This window comes from Buteo buteo, chromosome 10 (genome assembly GCF_964188355.1).
Source record: "Buteo buteo chromosome 10, bButBut1.hap1.1, whole genome shotgun sequence".
Classification (NCBI taxonomy): domain Eukaryota; kingdom Metazoa; phylum Chordata; class Aves; order Accipitriformes; family Accipitridae; genus Buteo; species Buteo buteo.
Genome location: NC_134180.1, coordinates 16,374,565 through 16,396,751, shown reverse-complemented (window position 1 = coordinate 16,396,751; position 22,187 = coordinate 16,374,565). Strand labels below are relative to the sequence as shown.

General features: G+C 37.9%; 1 protein-coding gene and 1 long non-coding RNA gene across 7 annotated transcripts in view; one reads left to right on the top strand and one right to left on the bottom strand.

Annotated features, from left to right (window-relative positions):
* Positions 1 to 12,597, bottom strand: part of LOC142035459 (uncharacterized) — an 86,388-nt gene extending 73,791 nt beyond the window's left edge. For all 6 annotated transcript variants that reach the window (XR_012651885.1, XR_012651888.1, XR_012651887.1 and 3 more), the window contains exons 1-4: positions 12,394 to 12,597; positions 6,493 to 6,647; positions 3,391 to 3,465; positions 1,351 to 1,434 (exon numbers count right to left, since the gene is read on the bottom strand). This is a non-coding gene — a long non-coding RNA (uncharacterized LOC142035459). The remainder of the gene's footprint in view (positions 1 to 1,350; positions 1,435 to 3,390; positions 3,466 to 6,492; positions 6,648 to 12,393) is intronic.
* A 198-nt stretch (positions 12,598 to 12,795) lies between these two features.
* The window catches only part of OLFM3 (olfactomedin 3), a 68,057-nt gene continuing 58,665 nt past the window's right edge, over positions 12,796 to 22,187 (top strand). The window contains exon 1 of the mRNA XM_075038797.1: positions 12,796 to 13,117. Coding sequence (XP_074894898.1) covers positions 13,049 to 13,117 — 69 coding nt within the window. The 5' untranslated portion in view covers positions 12,796 to 13,048. The remainder of the gene's footprint in view (positions 13,118 to 22,187) is intronic.

Below are 22,187 nucleotides of genomic sequence, written 5' to 3'. Positions count from 1 at the left end.
CTGCAGCCAGGATTCAATGACCTTTCCACTCCCACATTCCTCTTGTAAACAAATATGTCACTGAAAATTTGTCATCATCTATGTTATTAATTACTGATCTTTAAATACTTTGAAAAATTTTGATGAGACTTCAGCTGTTTAACGTAACTTCAGGAACACCATACACTCTGGCTTGGGTATCTTCTCCAGGAAATTAGAATATATGTCATTTCCAACAGGTTTGGAGCTCAACAAAGGATCACACTAAAAGTACTAGCCAAGAGCAGTACCTAATTCTAGGCTTATCTCTAGATATTAACCAGTAGAAAACAGTATTTAATGCATGCACATTCTACATGTGCACAGATGGACATCACCAGCTCTGTACAACATCCCAAGGGCCTTAACTGTAGTAAGATATATTCACAAGGCATCACCATTGATTTCAAAACCTTGCTGAAGGTTATACACATCCCTTTGAGAAGTTCTAGGCTTTTCTCCATTACAAAAGTGTAAGGTGTAAAACAGTCCCATGTTACACTGACTCTACCAAACTGGCAAATATTTTAATAAGACAATAAATAAAGCATCAGAATAAAAAAAAAATAATGATAAAATAAAACCTCACAGTATTTGTATTCATGGACAGCAGTGTTCACAAAAAGATGGCTGAAGAAATTCTCCTGCTGTTTATTTAAATGGCCTGTACATCTGCTAGAGCCAACCTAAGCATTAGATTGTCTGCTAGATAAGGAGAGATGTGAATCAGTGAGCAAATTACTTGAGCCACTGCACTGCCAAATTGGAACCAAGAGTGACCAAGTGGGAAAATACATTATAGTTGCAAATATCTTCTGCATCCATACTTAACATAAAGAATCTGCAAGATGCAGGTGACTGCCAACACAAAGATGAAGGCTGTTCATGACAAAAATGGTTGTCTCTACCAAAAACAAAACTACCCCCCCCCAAAACCCCAAACCCTATTTCTTTTTTGTGATACTGAGAGGAAGTTCCAAAACAAAGCAAGATTATACCATTATTTGAACTACAGTAGTGGTTAGGATCCTACCATGGTTCTAAGTGATATAAGGCACTACAGTATTATCCCACTTTTTGAATCGGTGAACTCCAACGTCAGTGTGCTTATCTTTTAGCATTGGTTGAAATACAGGGAAAAATCATATGCATTTCAAAATGCATATTCAAATGAATTACTTAGCTTTTTTTTTTTTTTCAGTATTAACTTCCATTTTATACATGTTTTACTCGGACTTTGTAGAGTACTTTTTGGTTTTGTTTTGTTAGGGTTAAAAATGTCACTTAATGGATTTTTTAAAGGTGTACACACATACACAACCACAAACTTACAAAATCTGTTTATACCCTGTTCATCAGGACTTCATCATCATTGTCCACATACTTCTTCATGAATATTGCAAGAAGCAACCATGCCTGAAAACAAGAATAAGAGGGTCATTTGGGGGTCATATTTTCTCCTGCAACATCAATCTTCTATTTCCATACTACAGCAAAAAATTTAGAGATGAAGAGCAAGTGAACACAAAGTGGGTGTGGAATTCAAAATGTCTTATTAAGTAAAATGAACTCTTCAGTAAACTATTCACCTGCCACCTTTCTTGTCTAACATGTTAAATTGGATTTAAGGGACATGTAGCTCTTTACAGATATTTAATGTTTAGAATGGGGATCTTATAGTCTATTACCTTACACAGTTCCTCCTACATTTTGAGAGAGACCCTTATAGTAGTAGACTTGTATTTATCATCGGGCTCCTTAATCTTCTGGAGAAAGCCAGTTGTCAATATAAAGACAAAGCAAGCTAAACATAAGTAGAACTTACTATGAGACAGGCATGACTTTATACAAGTGTAGAAGAGTCTAGGATGAACATAAATCAAGATCAAAACAAAAACCTTTTTGTCTGAGACCAGAAAATAATTTAAAAATGGAGAAAAAAAAGATAGTCAAAACTTTTTATGTTTAAAGAAAAGAAAGTATTGTGAAGTTTATGTGGACTATTTTTTCATAAGGTTGCACAAACAACATAGAACTAAGTGTGTCTAAGGGTTGGAAAAAAATATTTAAATGAAGACCCTATTTTTCCAAAGACCTACAAACACATTTCATTTGATACATAATGAATGCCACCGCTTCACACTGATGGAAATACAGACAGACAACATTCCTACCAACTTCAGTGGATTTTATCCACATTTGTAACTATGCATATAAATCTCTCCAGGAACCTAGGCTGCTGCAGAAAGTGCTTAAATTGCAATGAACAATTTTTTTCAGCAAATTACTGAGCAAAATTACCATTTTCCTATATTGCCAGTTATCTGTAACTAGATAATAAGATCTACTCACTGGGAAATTTTCACAGTTTTCTGAACAAATTTTAGCTGTGAGATTTATTGTGAGGTACGCAGTACTTTGTATTACTTAATAAATTAATAGTAGCCTGTGTGATTGTTTTTTCAAATCACATGATAATGATCCTTTTTTGGTAGATGATGCAATATTTCATTAACATTTCTTAAATAAATGTAAGATAGTGATACCAATTTCTCTTCATATTTACACAAATAACATCAATAGGCCTTAAAATTCTGTTTCTACAAACTCACACAAACAAAAGAAATGCTGCTTGAATAGTTAGAACAGAATAAAAAGATAAAATTGGACATTGAAAATAATGGCAAATTCCATTCTTACAATATGTTTATCTCTAGATAAAGTGCAAATTTTCAATATTCAGCAACAATCAAAAGTCTATCACAATTTTCATCCATATTCACCTTAACAGCTCTGGCCAAAATTCAGCATAGCTGAAAAATTCAGATAGCATTCTACATTTTGCCTCCAGTACCCCGTTATTCCTGCTTCTGCAAGTCTGATAAGAACACTACAATGGAAAACACCATCCTTGCAATCTCCTGTGTAGATTGGAAAATCATGGGTTTTTTCTACCTGACACGGCAATTTGTCTTACATTGTTATCATATGCCTTCATTGTTTATATTCATGGGTTTGATAATATGGCATCTACACCACACTTGATCTGCTATTATACAAAAAAATGGCCAAATTTAAAGGACATGAGTATTGCTATTGAAAAGTCACACATTAACATTTGTTTGGGCATGTTTGGGGGTTTTTTTGGTTTGGGTTGGTTTGGGGTTTTTTTGCATGACCTTTCATGACCTAATCCCCAAGCCCTGATCCTGGTACCATTCAGATATGCATGTGTGGAAATGTTAAATCTGTGCTTTAATGTTTTAAACACCAGGGTCCTGAACTGCACTCTACTGGTTTGATATGTTTTCCTTCTTCTGACACAGCTGTATTCTAGGAAGAAAGCAATATAATTCCACAATTAATTCTTACCTGCTGTGACAGTGCCCCCTCAGGGTAAAGATGATTTTTTACATTAACACACTGAAAGCTTCCACTGTGATTGACCTTAAAGACAAATAATTGACCAAAAAGACAAATTAATTATTTTGCTAGTCAATATGGCATGGCAGCTTAAAGGTTTGAGCAGATACCCAGGCAGTTAACATGCATGCTGCCATCTGCTGAATATGACAGCAAGGGATTTGTACTACTCTCTCTGAAAGAAAAGCTGTGTAGAGCTTTCCAAGAAATATGTTATCAAACCCCTCATTCATAGCTTATTTTAGAAGTCAAACACTGTTCAGGTTCTGTGCGAGAATTGGTAGTATCTCACATTTCTTTGATCCACAGGTTTAAAATGAAAAAGGAGACTATCTCAGAATTCATTAAAGCTTTGGTTTTGAGCCCACTGCTTAACAGCTGGAACTAGGGTATATTCAAGAAGATCATGAGGTTTATGTGAACACTCATGCAGTGCAGATGTGGGCAAGGGAGTTCATAGTTCATGTAACAAACTGTCAAGACTCAGTGTTACCCTGATTTAAAGAGCTCTCCTCTGGCTTGAGATAAAAAAGTGGCAATAATGTATAAACCAAAGTTCCTGAAAAAAAATGGTCAGGGGCCAGCACAAAGGAGTACCTTTTTTTAAAAAATTAATTATGAGAAAGTTTCATACCATTTGTACAAAGACTACAACTATCTTCTGAAAAAAAGCAGAGGCATACTAAAACTCCATATATTTTTTTTCTTCTTTGCATCAAATTAGAAAACTGAGTAATTTGTACACTACTGTTCCTGTAAATAAAAATATACATCAAACGAGTCTAAAACTATATATATATATACACATAAAAAATATATATACACACACATAAAACCATATAATATACATCATATTGGTCCAAAAATATATACTGATAGGAAATACACCACCTATTTTTTCTCAGATATGTTGAGGGATAAGATAGGTGGCTCCAAGTCCCACACACAGCAGAAGAGGCAAGCCAGTTCACCACTGTTCACATTGATACAGGATCATAGGATAATTCAGGCTGCAAGAGACCTCAGGAGGTCTCCAGTCCAAACTGCTGCTCAAAGCAGGGTCAGCTGTGGAGTCAGAGTTGGTTACTCAGAGTTTCATTCAATCTGGTCTAGAAAACCTCCAAGGATACAGACTGTACTACCTTGCTGGGCAACCTGTTCCACTGCTTGATTGTCCTAATGGTTAAAAGGGGTTTCCTTATGTCTTGAAACATGTGGTATTTATAGCTTTTATGCTTCCTGAATATCAGATATTGTAGATATGATTCACTTTTCAGATACACTAGTTGTAAATGAGGGGTAGCTGTCCAAAAATTACTGGAATGTAAACCAAAGTATGAGGGAAAAACAAGACCTTTTGCTTCAAAGCATAGTTTTATTACAATTATTTATTATGGATGATTTAATCCACTTACTCCCTCTAGAATTTACAAATGGGCTGATATCCTACAGAAAACTGAAGAAAATCTTTATAAATTTTCCTCTCTAAAGAAGGGATACTGTGTTTACTTTGACCAAGTATCGTAGCCAAAGCTATGAATGAGTGGAATTGGAATGAATGGAATCATTTTATCAGTCCCTCTGTTGCTGCTGTGCAACAGGATAGGAGTAAAATCAAAACAAAACTAGAGCCAACTCTCAAGCATTTGGGGTAACACTGTGCAAATGGAATATGATAAAAAAGGGGTATCATGTCCCACATGCAAGTTATAGTCTCCTGAATTTGATACTGCGTTGAGAAAATAGAAAACGAGTGACACTGTACATTCTGGAATGCAGAATTCACTGAGCTGTTAAGCCTACCCAGCGCAACTCTTAGTGAGCTTCGAGACTTGGTTGGAGCTAGTTTGGAGGTCTCTTCACTCATGACAATTAGTGTATAACCTGGATAATCTCCTTACAGATTAAGAAGAGCAGATACCATTTGATAATTGCCAAGAGACACACCAACTTGCTTTTTAGAAAGACTTACTTTAGAATCTGACAAATGTTGTACAAAGTAAACCAATATACCTTTTTTAAATATTTCTCTTCCTAACATTTGCCTTTTAAAAAGCTGTCGCCCTACTTAAACTGATCTCAGGAAGAATACTGACACATACCTTTCACAGCCACAATCCCACATCAGTATTCAAAATCTAATCCTACAGAAGCACCAGGGGAATGCCAGCAAGCATCAGCTTAGATGATTACTTTTTTTCAGACTAGTTATATTCTAGCATCCAGCTGGAATTAAAATATCAAATATGTGTCAATGTCCTGGTTTCTGGTGGGATAGAGTTAACTTTCTTCGCAGTAGCTGGTATAGTGCTATATTTTGGGTTCAGTATGAGAAGAAAGTTCATAACACACTGATGTTTTCAGTTGTTGCTAAGTAGTGTTTAGACTAAGTCAAGGATTTTTCAGCTTCTCATTTCCAGCCAGTGAGAAAGCTGGAGGGGCACAAGAAGCTGGGAGGGGACCCAGCCAGGACAGCAGTCCCAAACTGGCCAACGGGGTATTCCATACCATGTGATGCCATGTCTAGTATATAAACTGGGGGGAGTGGGGCTGGGAGGGATAGCTGCTCGGGAACTAACTGGGCATCGGTCGGTGGGTGGCAAGCAATTGTATTGTGCATCACTTGTTTTGCATATTCCAATCCTTTTATTATTATTATTATTATTATTGTCATTTTGTTATTGTTATTATTATCATTATTAGCTTCTTCCTTTCTGTTCTATTAACCTGTTCTTATCTCAACCCACAATTTTTACCTTTTTTTCCAATTCTCTCCCTGATTCCACTGGGGGGGGGAGAGGGTGAGTGAGCGGCTGTGTACTGCCTAGTTGCTGGCTGGTGTTAAACCACGACAGTCAACTAACAAAAATTATCATAACAGTGCCTGAGTTTATGTCATCAGCTATAACAAGCATCCTTCTTGGCTATATGGGACAGAACCACGAATATTGCAATAATACCACAAATAGCACCATACTACCAGGTTCTTTTAAAAACTGAAACTGATTAAAAATCAAAGCAATGAACTACTGCATTACAGAAAACACCCACCTCTCAAGCTCATTTGTCCTTGTGGCAAGTTCTTATGCAAACTTTTCTTTCTCCATTCCAGCAGAAATTTCTGCACAGAAGGCAGACATGAGATACTAGATACACTGACTCTTCATTTGGGGAAAAATATCATGTATGAAGGCAACATTCACAACCTTAAAATAGAACAGAACATAAAATCCATCAGAATGTTTGCATCATAATTTATAATCATGACCTAATCTTTCTTCTAAGTACTTGTGCCCTTAAGTGATTATGACAAACACTGGTATTGCAATTGAACTTTTAGTAGTAATTCCTTATTACTTTTACTATTTTGAGAGCCAGTCCTGTAGGATGCTGAGCCCAGGAACTCCCCAATGATCAATTGCTGAGGATACTCAGGTCCTTTCAATTCCCACAAACATCATGTTGCTACACAGTGTTATTGCAAGCAGCCTCTTTACTATGACACTCTGGTCAATAAATATCTACGTATATGCAATGAGACACAAACTAGTTTTGCTTGCATATAAACATTTAGAGAATTAAAATTACTATCAAAATAAATTCATAAATGTGTCATCATACAGCATACTGCTCTGTCTTTGTCACTTTTGCAGCATGTATTTGCAAAGTACATTATGTTCTAAATTAGAAGAAATATTTAATATTAAAACATTCTAGAGATTCCTAAGACTTAGCTGGGGAATTAATTTTCTGATCATCAGCTACTTAGCTCAACTTTAACTGGGACTTGACAGGCTGCAAATTATCTATTTTAAGAGGTAATATTCAATTTTAAATTATGCCAACTGAATATTCTACTGTTTAAAAATTATATTATTCCTGTTCATATTGAGTAATCATACCTTCTTTATTTTCAAAATCTGTCAGCCAAATCAAATTTCTATTAAACTGACTAGATTTTACTATCTGCACTAGAATTCTGAAATAAAACATTTCAAAATTAGTTCTCCAAGTTTCATTTGTTCTATGTGATCGTGCGATTTTAAGAACATCAAAGAGTTCATCAAGAATACATATACTGTCTTTGTGATCTTTTAAAAGAGAATCTTAATCCTTACATTTTATGACATTTAAAATTATAAAAGTCACAGATAACCAGTAATACACTCTAAGGCCACTCTGATGGTATACACTGTATTGTACTTGTCCATATTGGAATGGGAAAATATCAGAAAGCTTGTGAGCAGAGTTCCACGATGTTCTAGGAAAGATAAGCATTTTTGGTAGATAGGCATTCTTCATATATGCTCTCACTTTCATGAAGAATGACATTCTTACATTTCAAACTGATGAAATCTTTAATTACATGTCTTCATTTCTATTTATACAGTAATTGAAATTTAAATATAACTGATTTGTAAATCTGAAAATACTATAACTATATGGTGCTCTAAAGTAAAGATGATGTTAACTCCTAGCAAGCTGGAAAGAGAATTTATTTTACTAATTAGTTTTTGATGCATAAAGTCCTGAATAAAAAAAAAGCATAAATGATACCTGAAAGAAAAACAAAGCTAACTTAATCACTTTATAGAAATATTTACAAATAGATATTCATATTTGCTTTAAAACAACTTACATTTCCACAGAGTTAAGTTTTTGTTGGATTTCATACGAACTCTATAAACACCTGGGAATACTTTACTAGGGCACTTTCTTCACCAATTAAAATTAAGGTCAAACTTCAACAAAAGTAAATTCTAAATATGGATCAGTTTTAGACAAAGAGCTGGAGATCTGAAGGAGGTGCTTAACTCACTAGTTCTCTATTAAACCTGTCCACTTCATCCAGTACCTAAACATTTCTGTACATCTGTCATGGGCTACTTTGCTTACTTCATAGAAGCCAATAACAATTATGCTGATTCACAGCTACTTGCATCTACAGTACACTTCACACTGGCACTAAGAGTAAGCTTATTGGGAAATAACATTAGTATTGCAGTTCTTCAGAAACTTGCATTTTAACTATTTGCCGTGCACTCTTATAGATATATACACAAAGGAAGGTAATTTTCACAGAAAAGTTCCTAAAAAAACTCTGAGTAACAAAAATTATTTTAAAAGGTTAACTTTAAGAGAGCAGGGAGTAGGAAAAATATCAACTGCTAGATTTATTTTCAATAATTATTTAGTCACCTTTCAATTTTGATAATGTACAGAAAAATAAAATACATTTTCAGGTATTAGTAGGATTTCAGAAAATACTCAGTGTTGACGTAATTGTACAATTCTATTTAGTAAAGTAATCATCACTAGGACAGCTACACTGAAAAAACATGCTTCTAAAACCTCATTTCAATATTGCAACTAACTAATATAGCAACGTGGATTAGGAAGTGAGGTTGTAATATTGACAGATTCCAAAAAAGATGACTCTCCTTATGAGACTAATAACTATAAAGTATATTTCAATCAGATAGCAAAATCTATCCAAATATAAGCATATTTAATAATTTACAGCAGTCCTGAATTTTGTCCCATATCTGAAATATCTCTGTACTTTATTTAACATCTATGTACTCTTCACTGGCTAAATTAAATAAATCAGTATTTTACCGATTTTTCTCTTCACTTGATTTAACAACACTTCAAGCAATCTGTTTCTCTCACATTCCTTAGAAATGTAATCAAATATAACATCTATCATAAAAGTTTATCTTCTGTATCATTGATAGTTTAGTTTTGTTTTTATCTTTTTCTCTCTTCATTCTCATTGAAATATCAAAATCTCTTCCATAATGAAAGACACATTTATGCTCTCCAAGGACATTTCAGTTCTATTAAAGTCAACAAGGGTCAGTATTCAACCCCTCTTCCCAATTCCCTAAGCTTTTCATTCTTATAATAAATATGGAAAATGCCTAAAATTCCAAATCTGGACCACCTTCCTAACTTGGTGGAAAATTCAACACCCATGAAATATTCAGTGTACATATAAAACTGATTTCATGAAAAATTTCTTTGTCTAGAAAAAATATTTTATAGCACTGCAATTAAAAATACAGTTTTCAGGTGTGACCTGCTATAAATAAAGAGTGTCTTTCTACAGATGCATATATATGTTGTCTTTTATCATAACTCCCATCAGTACTTTTGAGCTGTCAAACTCAGATTGCAGAACTTGGAACTTATGTATATATAATTCAGTACCTACATCCAATTTATCAACTTCAGTTTCCAGTGTACCCAAGTGAACAAGTATCTGTCTTATTCCAACTGCTAGCAATATGTCTTGCAATATGGTATGAAAAAGAAGTTGTTATAACTTTAGCCACACACTGAGAATATCCTTCACTATCTAGACAAACTGTACCTATCGTGTCTCCATTTTGCTAATACTCTGTCACTGATGCCTGCAAGAAAGCTTTTGATATCTCTTTTCTTCTCCCTCATGACTGAGTATTTTACCCTGACTGCAGCCATCTCCATGCAAAGAATTCAAGAAGAAATGTAATTCACGTAGAATTTCATAGGCTTTAAGGATGATTAAAAGCTTTGTTAGAGATCCTCAGAATCAGGTATTCCCTTGCCACTTCGGGGCATACAGCAGAAGTAAAAGCTTCTCATATGGACTTGAATTTTGTTTAATTTTTCAGGTACATTTTAAAAAAAACAATTATTTCAGGTACTAATTGCTAGTGATTCTCACCACTCTTCAGACAGCCTTTTCTGAAAAAAGAAGACTTGTCAGGTTGCTAGAGGGTAGAAAAGTAAGTCTATTACATATTTTCTTTTTCTTCTTAATGTTAAAATCGAGTGAAATGAATTGTGTCACTTTATGCCATCCTTCTGAAACACATTTTGGTACCTTTTCATATATCAAAAAAATTATTAGTTTGTAACACATAAAAGTATCGGAGGAGTTCAGGATATCTGAAGTCTCACTTTTTTCAGGGGCCTGGGGAACCATTTGTTTTATTTTTAACTTGTAGTCTTCAATATTTTACTGACTTCAAAGACAGATATTCCAAGCAGCATCAGGAAGTGGACAAACATACCACATCACTGAAGCTCTTCAAAAAGTTTGCATTCTATGATTGTTTTAATAATTCAAATATTTTGCCAATTTTATCTATGATCAACTGAAAAAAAGGAAGGGGAGAAAAGTGTGGGGAAAATAAAGGTAGGGAAAATAAGAGAACTAGTCACTGAGGTACACTAGAAAAGATCTAAATACCTTCATACCTGCCTTTGTGACTTTACAATCTTTCTTTTTTCATAAGAAATTGTTTCTTTTGAAAACACCATTCACTTTGTCCCTTGGAGAACCTCAGACTTTCCATGCTTTGGTACTGTTACTTTACTTATTATTGTATCCATATTAATATATGCAGCTGTCCCTTTTTACATTTTTTTATCATTACTTCATAGAAAATAGACCTTTTATATCTTTTCTACAGAAAAAAAATTAACTAAACTAGTCTCCTTTCTGTATCTTTTATATTTTCTTTGTAGAAGGAAATTCAGTAGAGTCTGTATCAGAGGGGATTCTCTTTCCATTGTAGACCCTGGAATGTCACTGGAAGCTCATTCACAAATTCTGTAATTTCCTTTTCTTGTCATAAGGAACTACACTTTGTAGATCTACCTTCCATGGAAATGAAAGTCTGTATCGTTGTAAAAGATACTGCTAAGCAAAAGGGGGCTTCTCTAAGTCATCTTACCATAAACCATAAATTTTAATTCACTCACAAAAGAAAATCTAGTTATTTTAATCCTAGAAGAAATGTAAAACTCAAAAATATAATAAACCACTGTAGGGAAAATTAGCACTTTTGATCTGGGAACATTATGCAAGAATATGCAATCTTTTCAGATAGTATGTGGGCAGAACAGTTTCTGCTCCATTTGTCTTTCAGCGGTGGTCTTAATTCTTGAAGAAGAAAGGCACCAATCTTGTAGACTTGGAGAGAGTAAGTTAGAAGACCACGCCCTGACCATACTCATCCTAATAGACACTCAACCAAAACACCCTCCCAAGCTTGGATTTTTGCTTTATTTTTTATACTGAAGTTTTCCTTCTTTAAGGATACTTTTATGCTATTTTTCTCTTTGTTAAGATTACATGGCACCTAAACATCCACAACAGCTTTGGCCTTTCTGTGCTAGCTGCTGAAAAAGTACACGATGTAGACCCCAGAGAATCTAATCAAGACAAAAAGAAATGCCAACAGTAAAGCTAATACGTTTTTACCATGTAAAGCTGAAAAACTAATCTAGGACAATCTTAGTCATAATCTTACAACTAAGGTTACCCTGACCATAGATCATGAGCTTGAGTCTTGGAAAATAACTGAAACATTGACATACTTTGCCCATGCCAACAGGATGGTGCTGTTGTAAGTGTGATTTACATTTGGGCCATATTCAGCTGTGCTAAATGTGCAACCCTGAGGAGGCCAAACCACATCCCTGCCTGTACTTCCTCATCTGTAGCTGTGGAAGAGTGACCATGAGCTGCTGCATAGGCAGACAGGAGCCCACCCAGAGCCTTGGCTAGCAAACCAGTGTTGCCCGACTACAAACATGCCTGTTGAAGTAGAGAAAAGGAAAATTCTGACCGCATGCTGCAGCGTGTCCTTGGGAGGGATCCCAAAGGACTCCAAGCAATGACCTCCACCAACCTTCACCTAACAGGCCTCCCCACCACAGCTCATCGGCCAACACAAGGAGACACGAGAGTCCCTCACCGGCCCACGGTCCAGCTGGAAAGCAGAGTGGAGGGCTCAGGCAAGCCCTGACTTAACTTTCCAGGTGGGGGAGTGAAAGGGCGGGATTCCCCAGGCGAAACTCCTCTCCCCGCCGCGGCACCCGCAGCTGCCCCCAACAGCCCGCCCTTGCCCAGTGCTACGGTGCCAGGGGTGCTCCTTTCCGGAGAGCCGCACCTACCCGCCCGCAGCCAGCGGGAGAGCCGTGCCTGGCTGCACGCTGCCCTCCGCGGAGAAAAGAGCCTCCGTCAGCCACCGCTGGGGGGGAAGAAGGCAAAGTTTGAGCGAAGGGCCACGGAGAGCCGCGCCGTGAGGCGGGACGCGGCGCGCCTTGGCGGCCCGGGTCGCGCCTCTCCTCAGCCCCCCGGCTGCTGGCGCCCCTCGGCAGCGCAGCCCAGCCCAGCCCAGCGCAGCGCAGCCCAGCCCAGCCCAGCCCGCCACCGCCTCCCCGGCCGCTCCCCGCTAGCGGTTCGCGGCTCCCTCACGGCGGCGGTGATGTCACATCCGCCGCCCGCGCCCCGCGCCCGTCCTGCCGCGCTCGCGCCGCCGTCTCCCGGGCCCAAACTTTTGCGGTGGGCTGGCCCGGGGCGGAGGGGAGGGGCGGGGGTGGGACGGGGCAGCGGAGCCGCTCCGGCAGCACGGGCAGCGCCGTCCTCGCTCGCCCTCCCCGCGCCGAGGCTGCCCGCGGAATGAGCGTCCCCCGGGCGGCTGCCGCTGCCGCCTCCAGTCGGGCTCCGGCGGGCGGGCAGAGAGCGCGGCTGCCGGCGCGGTCGCTGCAGCGGGAGCGGAGTGAATGACCGAGAGGAGCGGCGCGGAGAGGCAGCCCCGGGATCAGGATGCGGGCGCCCGCCAACATCCTCAACCTCCTGCTGCTGTCCTTGCTGGCCGGCCTCGACCCGACCAAGGTAGGAGCCGGCCGGGCGCCGCGCCCGGGTCCGGCCCGGCCCGGCCCGACCCGACCCGGCCCGGCCCGGGCGCCCCCGCGGACGGCGGGTTCGCCCGGCTCCGCGGCGGCGGAGCGAGGCGGGCGGTGCCGGCCCGCAGGCGGCGTATGCGGCAGCGGGCGACGCGGCTCTGCCGGGCGGCTGGATGGCTGCGGGCAGAGGCGGGCGCGCGTCCTTGGTCGTCCGATCGGCCGGGCGGGGGAGTCCGTGGCGGAAACGGCTGTCCCCGGTCCCGGGATTACCGGCTTGCCGGCGCGAGGCGGGGACGCGCCGGTGGCAGCCGTCAGAGGGGCTGCGGGCGCGGGCACGCTGCAGCGGGGCCCGCGGCACCGGCGCGCAGAGCGCGCGCACCCCACGTCCCCCGCAGCCCCGATCTCCCCGCGACCCCCCGGCACCGCCCCAGGCAAAAGTTGGACGGGGCTGCAGCGGGGGGGCGTCGGGACGGCGGGGGCAGGGCAGGGCGGCGCGGCGCGGGGCTCATCCCCCGCTGAAGGCCGGCAGCTGTCCAGCCGGCAGGAACAGCGACTTCTCCGACTCAGGGCAAAGAGGTCTGGACGGTGCTCGGTGACTGCACCGGTTCTGGAGAAGCAGCTGGGCGCTGGAAGCAGGGATCGACAGCCTCCGACTGGGAATAAATTTGTTTCGAGTGGAACCGGAGGCGTCACGTGAAGACACTGGTGTCGGTACTAGAGGCATGCTCCGGGCTGCTGTAGAGTTTCGTTATTTTCAAGTGTGTTCAGGTCACCAAAAGATCACGTCTGATACCAAAATAATGATAAAAGTAAACAACGCGGTTGAGCCGCGCAACCTGCCTTGTAAAGGTGGGTTTAGATTAAATCATTAAAAAAATCAGAACTGCGCTAGACCGCTTAAGAGCAGTAATGACAGAAACCCCCTAGGCCTGCAGACGTCTGTAGTGCTGCATCTTACAGATGTAGAACTTGGCTCATTTGTCTTTTTGTGACATGCACTCTTGTAACTGTGAGCATCATAAAAAAGTAACGAGAGAGAAAACATTCTTACAGTATTGCAGTCCGTTACCAGCAGCAGTCCCTACCATGTTGCCACAATTTATATTGTATGTTGCTGAACGTCATTTTAGTGATACCATTTAGATACCAGACTACCGTATGAGGAAATGTTCAGTTCTTCAGGCAGATTTTTTCCTTTAAAATAAAAGCATTAATCACGTAAATTAATCATATACAAAAATGTACTGAATTTCCAACAATATGGAAGGCATGTTCCTCTAAAAATATAAAGATAGAACTTAAAAAGCAATTCAGTGGAAATCTGATTTACAGCCGCAGTATTCTGACCACTTCTTAATCAGTAAGATACAGTGACAACTTAAAAAAGCAGGAGGTGATATAGGATTAATAACATTAGCTAAATAATTAATTATATCAATGTTATTAAATAGGACCTATTTGAAAGTATCGGCTATTGCTGTGTCTGTAAAGAGACTCATCAGTCAATGCACAGGACCTCCACATCTGTGTGAATAGCAGGACATGGTCACATTATAATTGCAGGTTTCCACACACTCGTTTTCTTTATTTTTCTATCTTCTGTTACACTTAGCGAGATCTATTAAAGTTAAGAGACTTAAAGAGACTGCATGAAAGCAGGAAAAACAAAATTTGTATCACTGTCTAGCCACAGAAGAGTAAAACCATTAATGAAGCAAACAAGCTTCAGCTGGCAGAATTAATTTTTTAGTTCAGATGTCAGAGATATGCTCCAAAATAACAGGGGGAAGAAATGGTCCGTCCTACTTGCCCATCACCATCCAGCACTGAAAAGTAGGATGAGCCACTGGAATGAAATGGCATGAATTAACTTTTGAAACTTTGCTTCTAGCCCTTTTTCTGTGGCATACTGTGCAGAGGGCATAAAAATGGCCTTTTATTCATCACTGCATGTGACATTTTCAAGGATATTAAAATGTTCATTGCAGGCTCTTTTAACTTTGTGAAGGGGTCATGAGCCAGAAAGCTCAAAAGTCCTTAAGATTATATAAAAATAAGAGTCCTTAATCAAAGTCTGGTGTTTATCAGAGCTAAACTGGGTTTTCAGAAATAAAAACATGACATCAAGTGGTTACTCAGATCCTTGCTTAAGGTGCCACACCACATTAAGCATTAAAAAGATGCCACATAGCAGATAACCATTTAGTTTTGTTGACGACAAACAACAGATTTCATATTTCTGTGAAAAATGATGTATGTAAAAATGTTTTCAGGATTATTTAGCAAATAAGTACAATTTGTGATTGAAATCTCAGTTTAGAAGTAGTGCTCAGTTATTTATCTTGCCTTATGCTAAGTTGAAATGGAATAATAATTTTCTGCCCTGCAGGTTGGGAAGCAAATATATCATATGAAATTAATTGTAGGAAACAAGGGGATGTTAAATTCTTTCTTTTCCAGAAAGAATTGAGCAATATGCTCATGACTAGACAGACAACTTTTTACATGCCCTTGACACTCAAAAGTATTCAGCTTATGAAAATAAATCACATCAGACATTTCAAAGTATACACAATACATTCCTATTCATGTCCTACATAATTAATATTCAATTTATAGGTTATTTTACTGATCAACTACTTTAAAATAATACCTGGGGAAAAAAGCTTTGATTTAGTACCAGGCCATCACTGACTTAAAACTGCTGTCCACAGGCACTCTTACTAAGACAGGGCTTTTATGCTAAACTCACTAGGTTATTTACTGATAGGAAAGTGTTTAAGTGTCGCCATCTTATGGTAAAATATGTAACAAAATATGTGTATATATATATATAGTTTATTCTTACATCTCACATTAAGATTTTATTTCAACCATAGTAATTCATTGCCCATGCTTTTGTATTTGGGGTGTGTGTGTGTGTGTGTGTGTGTGTGTGTGTTTGTTTTGTTTTTCCTGCTAAACACAATATAGACTATTGACCAGCTCTGGAAATTCTTTAACAAGTAGAAGACAGCTCACTACTGATTAACTTTAAACACTCTTAGTGCTAATTAGAGAATATAAATTTTAAGATATTTATTAAATGTTATATCTGTTGATTTGTTTCTAATTTTTCTCTGTATTTACATAGAAAAAAAACCCAAGAAAATATAATTATTCATGATAATATATTTCAGTAAAGTCTTATTTCCAGCAGGGTGGGTAGATATCCAGCAGGAAGCCAGCTATAGGGGAAGGACTTGGAATATAAAATCTTTCCTTTCTCCTACACTTAAGTGCAGTATCTTAAAAGAAAGAACTATTAAACGTTAGAAATATTCTAAGAGTTACTGCTAGATGGCATCTCTGTGCTGCTTTTCTACAAGCCTGGAGTTTTCTTTAATGACCTTCAATAGTATGTAAAGTGGACTTCTTTTATAAGGGTTGCTTTTGCTGGTCATCATTTGATAATCACAGTAGTATAACCAAGTAAGCCTTTTACAAGTGATGTAATGCTGCTCCACATAGACATCAAGCTCAGCAGGTTTCAAAGTCTAGATGGCTTTTTTAAGTTTCATTTTGAAAATTTAAATAGATCTGGAAAATATGTTCTTTTTTCAATGCAGTTAATGAACTTTATGGCTTTAACTTTTATAATGGCTGTATATCCTACATCTGTTGGGTTTCAGTTATTTGAATTTCACAAAAAAATGGTTCAGAAGCAGACTGTCAAGTACAATCCCAAACAGAAGCTAAGTATAGTATCATTAAGGACAGTCACAGAAAGCAACTGTTATCTGTATTCATTGCTTGGGATAATAGGATGTTTGGGAATATTAACATTAAAAAATAAAAGCAAATTTGAAACCAGTCATCTATTTCTGAATAGTTAATTAAATTCTGCATTTTGTTCTTCAGAATAGCTGTGTTTCTAGATTTCAAAAACCTAAAATTTTCACACATAATCAGACTACACAACTAGCCACTAAAATCTTTTTTTTCCCAGATTTCAAGAACTTGTCAGTAGGAAGAGTGTGCTGCTTTAATGCTGCTTCAAAATACAAATTAATTCATCCCTGTTGTGAGATTTTATAACAAGAATACTATGTACAAACAAGGGTTACCACAATACACTATTTTTGTTGGAAATATGACTCATAGTACTACAATACACTGCAAAATTAAATGGAAATCTCATTAGCTACTTGGAAATTGATTTACTCCATTTCCTATAGTATTAGTAGTTAGTCAATATGAAAATCGTATATAATTATTTAGCCTGCATGATTTAAGAATGCTCTAAATCCTTAATTGCTGAACGGGATCAGCTCTCGCTTGGTGTCTGCTTTCCCATTTCTGAGCAACGTGATTCAATAGCCCTTGAAGGACATCTTATGTCGGTCAATATATCATGGGCCCTCTCCCAGATGTCATTCCAGTTATGTTACTCTCACTCTAGTAACTTCAGTCAATGGGTAAAGACCAAAGACTGTTGTTAACACTACTGGTTCTTCCTGCAATGGTCAATACAATGACTTCTAACCTTTCAGTCCTGGAAAAAAAGACGCTTCATAGATTTCCTATTCATTGGCACTCAATGACACACATCCACCATATGTTATGTAAAATCACAGAAGTAACATATATTAAGATACTATAAGAGACTATGCAAAAACACACGAGTGACATCTGCATGACTGCTAACTCTTCTGGTGCTATCAGACATCACATAGTCTTGAAGGGCTTTTTAAAACTGTTGATGGTATGTGAAGAGACCTTTTTTTTCTCTAGCTAAAACCAGATTCCTCTGTTGTTCACTACTAATATGACTGCTACTTCTTTGCACACACATATAGATGGATTATATACATTATATATACTCTAAAAAAAATTTTATATATGTATATGTGTATACATATACTAAGTAATTCTTTTCTTGCAGGAAACAATTTCCCACTAGATGCATATTGCCTTCAAACAACCGGGCTTCCACCTTTCTTCTATATTTGGTCCAGTCATAAGCCAATAAAGGAGGAACAATTCACAAAATATGCAAAGAAGAAAAAGCTGAAGCAGAGAAGGTGACTGTCAGGAACAGAAAATGCAGTATAACAGCTATTAAAAGAACATCCAGCTATAACTCTAAAAGTGGTGTTTCTAGTTGGCTACAGATTTAACACAGTTACAAATTTCAAGTTCAAATCTGTGAAGTTCATAAGGGGCCTATTAGGAAAAGATCAGGGAGTCCTCAGAGAGGGTCCAGTCTATTTGGGGCACTGAAATCCCCCTTTTCAATACTGTAGTATAACAAAAATGCTTCAGGGCATCACTTAGACATTCTTACTGGATCTTCACTGAAAGCCAGGTAAAATTCAAAAGCCTTGTGTAAGTCTTTGAAGCAGTAATCTGGGAGGAGTCCTCTCAAAGACCATCTTTCACAAGAAGAGCAATCTATCCTACTGCTTCACTCCACAAGGCAGTGGATTTCTCATCTAAGATAAAACCTAGAGAAAGTGAGGACTTTGTGTGCCTGAGTTTGAATACAGAATTCTTTTCATGAGGGAGCATTCAGGAACAAGTGGAAAACTTCTCTTATTTATAGAAATGAACTGAATATTTCAGAAATTCTTGCATTTAAGCTTAAGTGGGATAAAAACAGAAAGAAAGAACATACCTCAGAACTCCAGACCAGATCTGTTATTCATGTTTTTAAACCAAGATGTGTGACACAAGCACATGTTTCTTAAATGTTCCACCTAAGAACCTAGCTAGCAGAATTCTTAGTCCTCCAAGCCAGTAAAAAACAGAAATACAGTAGCAATACATATTACTCTTAAAAATACTTTGAATGGTCTACAGAAAAACATTCAGGAGTTAAACGTATTTTTGTATTTTGAGAATTCTGAAAGAAGATAAAAGAGCTTAAATTGTACTCATTTAATATAAGGATACAGTGTGCACTACTTCCCACATGGTCAGCTAATAAGTGTGCACTTGGTTCACCTGCAGAACAGAACAATTTACTGTTCACCTGATCTGACCTTGTTTTTCAAAATGAAGTTCTTTCACAAAAAAAAACCCACAACCAAAAAAAAAAAACCAGCACCAAATCTGTCCCCCTTCAGTATTTTTACTCACTTTTTTTTTTTTTCCAAGAGGAAATTTTCTTAATGCATTCACAGGGAGATCTCTTAAGAACTCTCAAAGTACACAGCATCAATCTTCCTGTACTTCATCCTGGCATTAATGATGTTTTTTTGTTAAGTTTGCCAAAAAGAAAAAACAGGCGGCACGTGTCTTAACCATTCCTTTATTGAGTCAGCTGGGACATTATCCTAACACTGGAAAGAAATTCATTTTCTAGAGGGCACAATTCCTCTTACTTCAGTACTAAGTTATCTTTACCACCAATTCAGATAGTTCATTCTTTTGTTTTTGTATTTGCACTGGAACACATTGAATATTAACCAGAAAGGACGATGCATGTTATCCAAGTAAGAATATAAGTGAAACAGAAGTGTAAAGGTGGCTGTTTTGAGTGAAAGCTGCATAGAACTCTAATTTAGAAACGGACAGAAAGTTGTAACTTTAACAATTCTGATTATGGCGCATTATTATCTAGCTATCTGAAGGACACCCATCCACTACTGATGGCCACTTGATACCTTTCACTGTCTGAAATAAAGGAGTTACCGTTATTTCAAGATGCAGGAATCAAACATGAGTAGTTCAGTTAAGCGAGCATTTATCTCTGTTCATGAATTTAAGATTCATATTACAGTGTTTGCGTGATAGTGAAGCAAAGACAATTCTGAGATTATTTCTTAATCTTGTGCACAACATGGTGTCAAGAAATGTCTCTGAAAAAAAGGAAGACTGATCTTGGACATAACCTCTTACGTCACAGCATTACTTCCAAGAATCAGTGACACTTCACTGTAAGCATGGACTGGACCTTCAGATTTTTTCACTAGTGACTCCAATCTTAAAGGCAACTGAACTCCTATCAGCAGCATAATTTATCAGAACACTTGAACCTATTTCAAAAACATTACTATTTTTATTGTCATTGTTTTATTCCTGTCATTAAAGGTTTTCAAAGTCTAGACTTGGTTTTGTTTGGAATTGGAGAATTCATATTTCTGTCTGAAAGAGACACCAAGACACCAGAATGCAAAATAACAAGGCCCCCCATGTGGATTATTTTATCCCCATTCGTAAGACCATCTCACTGGGAACAGTACTGAAAGATGTTTTAATAAATAGGAAATAACCTATGTATCAACGAAAGTTAGTACCATTTGTCTAGCTAGCTCTGTGTTGACTAAAACTAAATGATCTCTAGTCTTCTTTACTGGCCAGCTTCTAGAAATAGTCTCCTAATAACTACCTTTTCTGACAATATGACTGATTCATATTAATGAACTAAATACACCACAAAATGTGCATGCTTAGGGAAGGAAACACAGAGCACAACATGTTGGTCATACAAGCAGTTAACATTGAGGAAGTAACTGTATTAATGGATATGGAAGTATACCCAATAATTTGCTTACTTAAAGTTTCATGGTGGTATCACCGTTACATATATTTTTTTCATACTACCCTGTGCCCTCTTCAACTTCATAACAGAGGTTTACTTATCAGAAAAGCAAAAGAAATAACTAACTAGGTATATTCTTCACAACTCAGTAAGCAATCATAAACTAGAACTTGAGTTATAGCCAAAAGTAGGTTGAATAGGAAATATGAGGCCTATGGATAGGGAATTTCATAAACTCCTACCCAGCTGCTTCTGTATCTATGTCTTTTCACAAGAAAGAAAAACATATTATGTAATTATTCACAAGATATGCAGTCCTATTTATTTAAACATTTTTCTTGAAGATAAATTAAAAGTAATTTTAATACTCTGACCCCTTCTGAGCCTTTCTCAGGCTTTTAAATCACTTAAATAACTAACCTAAAGCAGCCCCAGATAACACAAATGTAATTTTTTATCCTGCATTCCCCTCAAGAACAGTCATGTCTGCTGCACTGCCTTCTAACCAAACAAATCCTTGTAACTGTGAATGCAGCTTTAATATTTCTGTTTACTTATTTCACTGAAAAGCATGTATCAGTCAGCATAACAGCAGCTTAAGCAAATTCTGAAAGCAAGTAGCCCTCTTCACTCCTATGGTTTTGGGAAATAGTGTTTACATTCTCCTGAAGCTCTAAAGTAACCTATAAGGGGGGAGCCAGAACAATTGGAAAAGACTTGCTCAGTTCAGAGGACTGCAGCTTCATGAACTCTCTTATTAAGTGCCAATCACAACACTGTGAATAATATTATTAAATTATTGGTGCATGTTATTAAAAAACAGAGTTTTATAGAGATTTTCATTGACCTCCTTTTTTAGAACCACTCCCTTAGGAAAATACTTTAAAATGTGTTTCAGTGTATCCTTTTCAAGGAGATAACTAAGCACTTAAATAATTTTCTATATATGAAATTGGACATGTTATTTGAATTTGGACTTCAGTTTTAAAATTGGATTTACAGAAATATGAACTTCAGTACATTTAGAATACATGTGGTTACAGCAAATATTATTGATTTGAGTTCTCATAAATGCAAACCTGTCACACACTTGCTTACTCATATTAAACGGGGTTCTTCAGTCTTAGCCTCCCTACTGCAATTATTTTTTTCCTGTTCATTTTGTATAATCTCTTACATATTATTCTAACAAGTCTACCTTCTTATAATAAGATTCTGTACATTTTCAATATATGGTATTGAGACCTTTTCAAGAAAATACATAGAAAACAGCATAGCTGTAACCCTGAGCTAGTGTAATAACAAACAGTACATAGAATAGATGATGGTATGAAAAATGTAGATACAGCTGTAGATACATGCACTCTCAGTTCTCAAAGCAAGTCTATGACAGGTTTGAATTTATAATGAGATCTCAGATCAATATTATTTGCTGTCATCACAGGTATTTCTGGGCACTTGCATAAAGAATAAAGAGGTGCATGTCAGGGAGAGTAGCAAATGAGCATGTTACAACAAATATGCTTTTTCTGAA